At 40.5% G+C, this 10,000-nt stretch overlaps 4 protein-coding genes across 4 annotated transcripts in view; 3 read left to right on the forward strand and 1 right to left on the reverse strand.

The window, feature by feature from the left end:
• Positions 1 to 631, forward strand: part of cpamd8 (C3 and PZP like alpha-2-macroglobulin domain containing 8) — a 32,429-nt gene extending 31,798 nt beyond the window's left edge. The window contains 1 exon segment of the mRNA XM_027025760.2: positions 1 to 631. This exon segment is cut by the window's left edge and continues 403 nt beyond it. The gene's annotated coding sequence lies outside the window, so the exon portion shown is untranslated.
• A 1,071-nt stretch (positions 632 to 1,702) lies between these two features.
• odf3l2b (outer dense fiber of sperm tails 3-like 2b) lies at positions 1,703 to 4,021 on the forward strand. The gene is made up of 5 exons (XM_027025771.2): positions 1,703 to 1,780; positions 1,887 to 2,050; positions 2,627 to 2,737; positions 3,187 to 3,300; positions 3,531 to 4,021. The coding sequence occupies exons 2-5, from the start codon at positions 2,002 to 2,004 to the stop codon at positions 4,019 to 4,021; spliced, it is 765 nt and encodes a 254-aa protein (XP_026881572.2). The 5' UTR covers positions 1,703 to 1,780; positions 1,887 to 2,001.
• Positions 4,022 to 4,682: 661 nt separating this feature from the next.
• cks2 (CDC28 protein kinase regulatory subunit 2) lies at positions 4,683 to 5,743 on the reverse strand. The gene is made up of 3 exons (XM_027025772.2): positions 5,492 to 5,743; positions 4,882 to 5,009; positions 4,683 to 4,734 (listed from the first exon to the last, which is right to left on the reverse strand). Exons 1-3 carry the CDS (start codon positions 5,548 to 5,550, stop codon positions 4,691 to 4,693), a joined length of 231 nt encoding a protein of 76 aa, XP_026881573.1. The 5' UTR covers positions 5,551 to 5,743; the 3' UTR covers positions 4,683 to 4,690.
• Positions 5,744 to 8,496: 2,753 nt separating this feature from the next.
• Positions 8,497 to 10,000, forward strand: part of shc2 (SHC (Src homology 2 domain containing) transforming protein 2) — a 14,633-nt gene continuing 13,129 nt past the window's right edge. The window contains exon 1 of the mRNA XM_035523141.1: positions 8,497 to 10,000. This exon is cut by the window's right edge and continues 1,111 nt beyond it. The gene's annotated coding sequence lies outside the window, so the exon portion shown is untranslated.

A 10,000-nucleotide genomic window follows, 5' to 3' on the forward strand; every position in this document is an offset into this window, starting at 1 on the left:
TGTTTTGTTTCTGTCTGTGGTATTTATTTGTACCTCTAGTGCCTTAGTCTGCCCTGTTGTTTTTCATCCTCTTCCTCACCTCTGGTCCGTTGCTCTGCCCGACTACAACAGGCGTCTAGCCACGCAGGGCCCGCGTTGTAACGTGGAACATCGAGGCGCATGACTACTATCATACAGTATCCATTATTCTCCTCTGCCTCTTTACCAAAGGACATGGCGGCTTTTTTGGACATCAATGAGAGAGCGGCTGGAATGACTAACCACAAAATAAGCACCGTTAGAAAGCTCCCACCCTGGCAGCTGATACCTGTTTTTATACGACCTGGGTCGTTCCATCAATAACAGTTCCTACATTGTCATACAGGCAGGGATTAGATTATATGTTGAATAAACTGTTTAAAATTCAATAACCGTTACTATGTTGTCGTGCAGACGGAGATTAGTTTATACAGTGCATAAGCTGTTTCAAATTCAATGCCACGAACAGCTGGACTAAAATCAGCTATGAAGTTTTGAGGAAAAAAAATTGCTTTAAATTGACTAAATTTGAATCAGATGTAACCCCAATGATGTCAGGTACATTCTGTGTTTGGAAAAGATGAAGATGGAAATAAACATCATACACAAAGTTTGTTGACTGCGTAGCGTGTCTTTCTCCAGACCTCAGGGGCTTCTGCGGGCCTGGCCGCATGTTTCTTGGATCGGGTGGAGAGTTCTGAACCCTCCTTGTGCCTTTCACATGATGCTCCCAGCTGCAGCGAGGTAACGTGGCACTAGTGCACTTCACGGGGGCTGTGTGCTGCTGTTCGGCAGGCGTGGGTTTGACCCCGTTTACCGAGGGCTTAGGTTACCCCCAGGGCTCTGAGAACATTAATGTTTAATGAGTGAGTTCTGGTCAGGGCCTTGTTGGATGTGTTCACTTTCCATAACGCCTGGTGACCTTTAATTGCTTGTGGTTTAAAGAAAGGCTTATCAGGTTCTGCACCATTCCAACACATCTGTAATATAAGTTATTCAGAGTAAAGTATTATCTTTGCAGTTTTAGCTTTTATCTTTTGATTTCTTTAATAATGCATCGAACTGAGCAACAGTAGTATAAAACGCAGATAAACTTCTGATCCGTGTGTGTGTAGATAGATAGATAGATAGATAGATAGATAGATAGATAGATAGATAGATAGATAGATAGATAGATAGATAGATAGATAGATAGATAGATAGATAGATAGATAGATAGATAGATAGATAGATAGATAGATAGATAGATAGATAGATAGATAGATAGATAGATAGATAGATAGATAATTACCTGTAGATCCAGGTAACGGAGATGGAACTTTGCAGGGGGGCCCCCTACAGCAGATCTCCTAGGCAACCTCATGCTCCACTGAAATGGCTCATTCAGGTGCTTTGATGAGCGTGGCAGGGGAATGAAAGGGAAAGGACTGAGAGGAGGAGTGGCTTCCAGCTCCCAGAGTTCCCCTCCAGCCACCATTCAGCTGATTACACTTGAGCCAAGCACTGCTCTGAAGTTCACCATTGATGGGCCAGTCTGCCTCAGGCTGAGGTGACCACAGTGGACTTTTTCTCCTATCCAAGTCCATCTGCTACCGATCTGTAGGCAACGTTTGTACGGGGTGGGCTGAGGGGATCTCGTCTGATCTGTAAGAGGTCTGGGGTTTTTCTCCACGGTTTTACTTCTTCTCCTGGTTGGACATGCCAAGCTGGGACAGGCTCTAAGCCTGCTGAGGGGAGGAACACGTTTTTACTACTGCTATTGGTGAGACCAGTACCATCTTGGCTAGTGTCTTCCTGTAATTTTACAGAGCCCACATCTCACAGTATAACTGACCTTAGTGAAAATGTTTTTTCTCTTTTATCATCAGTTTGCCCAAAGCTTGGGAAGTGCATTTGCTGGCTGGAACTAGGCTGCAAGGAAAGCTCAGCCTAGTTATTCTCATGTAAAGAGATTTTCTGTCAGCGATTCCAGCGGCATTTAAGATGAGCGAAGGGGAGAGAACAAAGCCCATTATCACAGGCAGAGAGAAAGGTGAGATTCCACACGACTGCGTTGGGTTTATGAGCGGATGCTGTGGTAATTGCCACACCGTTTCGTCCTCCTGTATTTGAAAAATGCTTGGCAGATTCTTGTTACTATATAGCCTTTGTTTAATTTTTGAAAGCCATCTTTAGTGAATATTACAATGGCTTTGTTCTTAAAACTAGAAAAATGTTAACCTTGGTGAAAGGCTCCCTGTCCTCAGTGGGGGCTTCTCTCTCCCTCTGAGGGAACTCCTAAGGCCTGCAGAAACACATCGCCATTCCCGTATTAGGTCGTTCCGAGCCCCCCCCCACAGCATCCTCTTGCACAGATGTGCTTAGCATTCCCGTGGTTGTGCAAGAAAGGATAGCATCAGGCGTAGTGCCTGCTCTGCTTGAAGCGAGCCTGACCTACAGCCAGATGAGTTCGCATTTACAGGCCATAGGTTAGCCTGACTGACACAATGATTTGATATAGCCAGCCTTTCTCTAGCTGGCAGTTGCATAGGTGCTGTAGTTTATGAAGTAGGATCAAGGCGAATTTAACCACCTTCTGTTTATATTACTAAATGTCATTTGTTGTAAGGACCTGGGCCAGGTCGCTACACCCTGCCATCAACTATTGGCTTTATTGGCCATGACTTCACCAAGGCAACTAGTCCTGCATATTCCTTCCATGGAAGAATGAGTAATACAAGTGAGTACATTTATCCATGTAAATTCAAGAGATGCTTCAGTAGTTTCAATCTCTCTAGCGTAGTACAACATCTTGATTTATTATAGGTTACAAACCTTTGTGAAAGTGTGAGCATTCTACTTTTATACTTTTTTTTGTGTGACACTTAAATGTTGCAAAACCAGATTAGAAGCACTAGAGGGAGACAGACCCCAAACTATCATCCCTGTCATTTTCAATCTCAAACTCTAAAAACCAACTTATTTATCTAAAAAAAAATTGTTTTATTAGGATAAAAGTATCCATCATTAAGACACTGATCAAAGCCTTTATAAAAGCTGCAGTACAAATAATTCTGATACTTTGAAGACATTTTTATAACAATGCACAATTTTATAACTTTTAATTTCCTCCAATTTCCTTTTATTTTTAAGCGTACATTATTTCTCCTTTAAAAAACTTTGTTCTAGTGTATTGTGTAGATTCCAGTCCAGGGCCTCGGTATCACATTGATTCAAAGGTCACTCGGTTTGGTAAAAATGGCAGCCCTGCCTACTCCATACTTGGAAGAACAAGTGGTCCAAGTGAGTGAATCATTTATTTGAATTGCTGTCAAATTGAATATGTTGACTTACTGGTGAATTGTTTGAGACCCCTTAAAGTCATGAGCACAGGACATATTAGCTGGTTTGAGCAGGGTAAATACATGGGCTTTAGTAGTGCATCAACAGCAGACATCTGTTGGTAGTTTTAAATGTACAGTTGGGATGGCCATGTTCAATCATACATTTAAAAACCTGCTTCTAATTTGCAGAGCTTATATTCCAAACTCCAGGACCAGGTGCATACACCCCTGAAATAGCCTCTTTGTGCAGCACCTACCGGAGACCTCCATCTCACAGCATGGGCTACCGCACACCATATCGTCCACTGGATACTGTGCCTGCTCCAAACAAATACACTCTTCCAGCTCTTATGGGATCCAACATGCGTACCAAACCTGCAAGTGCTAGCTACACAATCTCTGGAAGAACCAAGTCTGGAAGTTATGCAGAAGACTTGTCAAATACACCAGGCCCTGGTAGATACAACAGCACTAATCCCAATATCTACCTCTCCCGACAACCAGCATTCTCAATGCTGGGAAGACATGCCAGCATGCCCAGTGAAACCACACTGATGCCTGGGCCTGGAAGTCATAACCCAGAACGTGTGACGTTGCATAAGCCTCAAGCACCTGCATTCACGTTAGGCAGCCGGCACTCTGAATTCGTTACTCCTCTAGTGGTAGATGCATTAGAGTGACTGTAGTCCAAGACTTTTTAAATGTAATTAAAGGGTAATAAAGCTTCCTTTGATGTCTTCTTCCTTTCATGCCGACCAAACATGTCAAGTGTATGTGTGTGGGTACAAACCTTTATAAATGTTTAAACAAACAAAAAAAAAAGCATTGTCTCAACAATTTATTGACTTGTCAGTGACAACTAATGAATAAATTTACTGGTCTACATCTGCACAAGGTAGGAAATGGTAATACATATTAAAGCAGCCGCCAACAACCAACCATGTAAAAGTTTAGACCATAAATCTCCTCAGTCCAAATATTTAATGAATCACATCAATAAACTGATGCAAAACACTAGTGCATGGTAATAACATCTTCCAAACCATGTCATTCATTCCAGTAAGACTTGGAGATTGAATGAAACTCCACTCAGTGTTTCTTCATTACATGGCCTCAGATCTAGGTCTAAACAGACACTTCTGTGGAGGAGACTGGTCTTTCCCCATACAGCTCCATTTGGGCTTTAAATACTACGCCTCAAAATTTAAGGGGAGTGGGGGTAACATTTCAATACCATAGATCTGCAAATAATGAGCCTTATATACAACCCAAAATACATGGAAAGAAATGCACACATTTCCACATGAACTTTGATGGCCATCTTCCAATTTTGGTTTCATATTTTCATCTCATTCTTTAGGAAGTGGTCTTCGGAAAAGCAGTATGTGCGGTTCTGACAGGAGAGAGACGGGGTTAGTGAAAACCTGCCACTGTATATAATGCATTGTAAGCATGAACGGGACAAAACTGAGAACAGTATAGAACCTATAGCCTATTAAAACTGAAAAGACAGACCATAACCAGTTTAAACAAAGCTCACCTGGCTTATGAATCATATAATGGACCCAACCCTGGCTCTGCTGAACGCCTAGGCTTCTCCATTCCTCCTCTGACATCAAATGGGAAGATGGCACCAATTTTGACAGCTGTTTCGGCAGCATGACGTGTCTGTGTTAAATCAGGGGGAAAGGAATTAGTTACCGTTAACTAGCTAGCCAGCTAAGTTTTAACTGAACACTGCTTGGAGACTGACTTTACATCAATGATTCTGTCAAGTTCGATAAGCAGATGCTATGCTGAACGATGTTAACGTTAGCTCACGTTAACGCTACCTAGCTAGCCATCTAACCTAACCTAGCTATGTTATGGTAGCCTGGTAAGCGGACAGAGCTATGTTAGTTAGCGTTAACTAGCTAGCGTATCATAACAAAAGAAAGCGAAACCATGAGATGGCTTTGGCTAAAGCATCACTAACATTCATCAGCTCATTTGGTATCAACATTCCGGTCAAAATGTTAATTTAGCCGCTAGTTAGGTATCGCTAGCTAGCTAACGTTAATGTTAGCTTGCTGGCAAATGATTCTCTTAGCCAGCCATAGTGTTTGTATCCTTAGCTAACAATAGCGAGCTTAGCTAAGTAGCCAACTTACCTGTACTCATATTCTTCGTCGGCGTATTTATCAGAGTAGTAAATCTGTTTCTTCGACATTTCCACTAATAACAAAATTACAAAATGCGAGTGAAAATATGTAACTGTTAGCTCAAAGTCCTCTTGAAAGCAAACACCCCTCCGGTCGTCGGCGCTTTTTTGACACAACTCTCCACAGCTTCGATTTTGAACTCAAACCGTCCCTCGCTGCGTCCTGATTGGCTCAGCTGTGCGCACGCGAAACAGAGCCCGTTCAGCGCGCCCAAGTGTTTGACAGCACGCTTAGAGGCGCGCGAACCCTTATCTCATAGCATGATATGCAAAGGGAGACAACATGCAAAAGGTTTGATTCCTACACAAGTTGGCATCGTTGTATACGCGCTGTGTTAAATATGCTTAATGCAGAACACACTTAGCAGACACAAACGTATCTGTGTTTTTGCGTAAGGCTTGTTTTTATTTAGCATGCAATATGACAATTGGTGCTTGATGCTAACTGGATTAGGCCAAACAGACTTTTCTCCCCAGAGCATTCTAACCCGACGCAATTTAAAAACGCGAGATAACCCAAAATAACACCCATTTTTAATGTTTTGAAGAGTTGTTGAATAGCTAAGCATAGCATACAAAACCATTTTGAGGTCAATAATTGCAGCAAAGTCTTGTTTAAAATAGTACTAGTAGTAAATAATAATTTAAGGTTATTCAGATGTTGGTAGATCCATTCCCTGATTATCGCCGACAGCTAAACATGGCTACGTGGCAAGCCTACTATTTTTGGACCAGTGACTTGCAGTTTCTCTCAACCTCCTTCCTTGAAATGCTTATCAGCAGTCATTTATCTACGTCAAATCTGAATTTTTACTTTATTCACTCATTCATCCACACATTCATTTACTTAGTTATTTACACATTCCGTCAGTAACCAGATGAGCAATAAACCATTTTAATTTCAGATAAATAAAAAAGCCTGTGGATTTACACACATGAAACTGATTCACTATTAAAATTGTGTGTGCCATCTGTAAACCTAATTTGAGTAGACTATGTTTATCGTGCCTTGTGACACGGAGGAGTAACCATTGTGAACATTTTAATGTCAGAGTGCTATAATGTGACCACAGTGTTCCTGTGACCTTTCAAATGAGAACAAAACACTCAAGATATCATACATTAAACAAGCTCAAAATAATGTAGAAAATAAGGAAAAAATATTGGTTGACTCCTAATTTGTGACATGGGTACGATAGTCCATTAATCGCATATTAAATACTCTATGTAAAATAGATATATGTTATATATTTATCTCATAAGTAATATGCAGAAAATTGTGTTATTGTGTTAATTTACAATTCTAATGAATGTATTTGCTAATGAGAGCATCTTAAAAGATGGTGATTTTTAATCAGGCCTTTTGATTTCAAAAAAGGCCTTCTGAAGTTTATCTCCATGTGCAACTTCCTTATTTCGAAGTGAGATGAAAGTAGCTGTCTTGCTGAATTGATTGTTGCTTGTTGCAACTGTAACGGGCAGAAATGAGTTGATCCAACATTTTTAACATGAAAGCAGTGGAAGACATATTAATGATAAGGCTTGATTTGTTTACATACAGGCTTTCTCGTGTAAAATGGCTCATGGGAAAGCAACCTTTGCTTAGGTGGTGTTGCACTTGACAAATTCATAATAAAACAAGATTATTCTCAACACCATATTAGTGTGTGTTACAAGTCCCTCATATTTGGCAGTTTTAACCTGTGACGCAGACATCTAGACTGTTCAGTCATCCAAATGACCTGCAATTACCTTTTGAAAGAGAATTTTACTGTTTACTGTAAAATATCAAAGGAAGCATAAAATGAGAAGAAAAGAAGCAATAACAGCATATGAACATTAATAACAATAGACATGTAATAGGGAGGTAAACATCTAATAACAATAGACATGTAATAGGGAGGTAAACATCTAATAACAATAGTCATGTAATAGGGAGGTAAACATCTAATAACAATAGATATGTGCTAGGGAGGTAAACATCTAATAACAATAGACGTATTAGGGAGGTAAACATCTAATAACAATAGACATGTGATAGGGAGGTAAACATCTTTAATAACAATAGATATGTGATAGGGAGGTAAACATCTTTAATAACAATAGACATGTAATAGGGAGGTAAACATCTAATAACAATAGACATGTGATAGGGAGGTAAACATCTTTAATAACAATAGACATGTAATAGGGAGGTAAACATCTAATAACAATAGACATGTGATAGGGAGGTAAACATCTTTAATAACAATAGACATGTAATAGGGAGGTAAACATCTTTTATGCCCCCATAAAAAAAAAAATAAAAAAAAATTGGTTTATTTTCTTTGTCTGACAAAGGTATGAAACCTCCCACCAAAGCATTACCCCTTACCACAGTGGAGCAAAGTTAAACACACACATTGTTTGTCCCTTCTGTAACTCTGCAAACCTTAGTTCAAACAACATGGTGTGTGTGTGTGTTTGTGTTCTGTGTGTATGTTTGTGTCCTGTGTGTGTGTGTGTCCTGTGTGTGTGTGTTTGTGTCCTGTGTGTGTGTGTTTGTGTCCTGTGTGTGTGTCTGTGTTTGTGTGCTGTGTGTGTGTGTGTGTGTCTGTGTGTTTGTGTCCTCTGTGTGTGTGTGTGTGTGTGTCTGTGTGTTTGTGTCCTGTGTGTGTGTGTGTGTGTGTTTGTGCCTGTGTGTGTGTGTGTGTGTGTGTTTGTGCCTGTGTATGCATGGGAATGTGTCTGTAGGTCCGTGTGTGGGTATGGGTAGGGGTGGGGGGTTGTGAGTGAATGTTAAAACGGAACATGTAACAGGATAAACTGTGGTTGCAGTCATCTGCATACTTGTGCTCCTGTTGGTGGGTTGTGCATTTCTTAGGCACATGAAATATGCAGCATATAATTTTCTGGTGTTGTGATTGTGTTGTGCGTTTTGAACCTGGTCTGCTAACGACTATAATCTAGGTAAGTTGAACAAAGTTTAACAGTTCACATTGTTTCCGTTGAATGTTTGTTCTCTCTCCAACACCTCTTATCTAGGATACAGTGCTACTGAGCTGCTTTTTAAAAAGATCTCTTCTTTAACTACTTATGCTTGTTGTTTGACATTAAAGATATCTCACATTTCTTTCTAACTTTTAGCAATAGAAGAAGTTTTTATGGCATGCTTGCCCTTTCATTTGAAAATCCCTTGAAATGATTTGTTTCTTGTTAGATAGATTGCTAGTTAAGTCATTGTTATCTATTTGATATCTGATCTTAAATCCCTTTGGAAGTATGTGCGTTTGGACTTTTTTTTATTAAGCCTTGTTTAATCTCACAAATGCATAAGAACTTGTTCCAAGCATGTGGAATGTGTTGAGACAATCTACTGTTGTTATGCTATAACACACTAGCCATCACCATGCACATTTTGCCCGTTGACAAATACAAGCCTGCCAAGTATCTCCTCAGTGGAAGAGAGAAGGATTTAGTGAGCATACTCCAGACCCACTCTGCCGGGGTCACGGGCGCGTAGAGAAGCTTTCATGAGGTTGCAAACGAGTGACACTATTATTTAATTTTGCTAGTTCCTTTTCAGCACAGAGAGGGTACGCTTATTAATTTAACATGTGTATGCGGGCCATATTCACTGGGATACTAATGATCGAAATGTAAATGAATGGGAAGAATAATAAGGCTTTTTTTTTATGTATATTGAAGAGAGTCTCTCATGGGAGGTGACTGCAGAAAGCATTCACACTGTCTCACTGACACAGAAATCAGTAGTAGAGTGTGTAGCAAAGCTGGGTTTCCTGTTTGTTCTCCAACTGAAGCATCGTGGAGGAGAACATTGTGATGTAGGCTAAAGTGATGTCATGTACAGAGGAAGAGACACTTGCTAAATAATCGCTCGTTTTTGAGCAACCTGTGGTGCGTGCGTCAGTCGCCAGAAGTTAACTTCTTCATCCAGCAAAGGCTATAGACCAAAGTTATTCCCAACACATGTGCGATCTAGAGAGGGTAGAGGAGTGGTGAGGGGAGAACAGCATCAGGCAAAAGAAGGTACTTTCACACCTGTATGGCACATGCTTGTGTTCAGTTCTACTTTGTGGGGGTGTGAGTTTACATTTTGGAATAAACTGTTATGCTGACCAGATTCCAGGAAAGATTTAGTTCTCAGACAGTCTTCGCAGTCAAACATGCATGCAAACACATATCACAGCAATGAATCTTCATTCAGATTGTTATTTTGTTGGTGATTAGGGTTTAAGGTTTAAATGTTGGGGCGCGAACCTTGAAGGCTTCTTTGAAATCTGCGTCTGTGCTGTTGGTTGATGTGTGATTTGTAGGTAAGATAGATTCTTCTTTGTTTTAATGTACAGCGTGATCTGTTGCCTGCATGGCTCTGTGTGAGTGAGTGAGTGAGTGTGTGTGTGTGTGTGTGTGTGTGTGTGTGTGTGTGTGAGAGAGACGCAGGGAGGAGGTGCTCAAG

The sequence above is a fragment of the Electrophorus electricus genome, chromosome 26, assembly GCF_013358815.1.
Source record: "Electrophorus electricus isolate fEleEle1 chromosome 26, fEleEle1.pri, whole genome shotgun sequence".
Taxonomy (NCBI): Eukaryota; Metazoa; Chordata; class Actinopteri; order Gymnotiformes; family Gymnotidae; genus Electrophorus; species Electrophorus electricus.

What these genes read in the sequence shown, in the direction of transcription:
- odf3l2b (XM_027025771.2), top strand. Translation starts at nt 2,002, where the DNA reads ATGAGCGAAGGGGAGAGAACAAAGCCCATTATCACAGGCAGAGAGAAA. An exon ending in TATCACAGGCAGAGAGAAAG is followed by an intron (nt 2,051 to 2,626) that starts GTGAGATTCCAC and finishes ATTTGTTGTAAG; the next exon opens with GACCTGGGCCAGGTCGCTAC. An exon ending in TGGAAGAATGAGTAATACAA is followed by an intron (nt 2,738 to 3,186) that starts GTGAGTACATTT and finishes ACTTTGTTCTAG; the next exon opens with TGTATTGTGTAGATTCCAGT.
- cks2 (XM_027025772.2), bottom strand. Translation starts at nt 5,550, where the DNA reads ATGTCGAAGAAACAGATTTACTACTCTGATAAATACGCCGACGAAGAA. An exon ending in GACGAAGAATATGAGTACAG is followed by an intron (nt 5,010 to 5,491) that starts GTAAGTTGGCTA and finishes GATTTAACACAG; the next exon opens with ACACGTCATGCTGCCGAAAC. An exon ending in TTATATGATTCATAAGCCAG is followed by an intron (nt 4,735 to 4,881) that starts GTGAGCTTTGTT and finishes CTCTCCTGTCAG; the next exon opens with AACCGCACATACTGCTTTTC.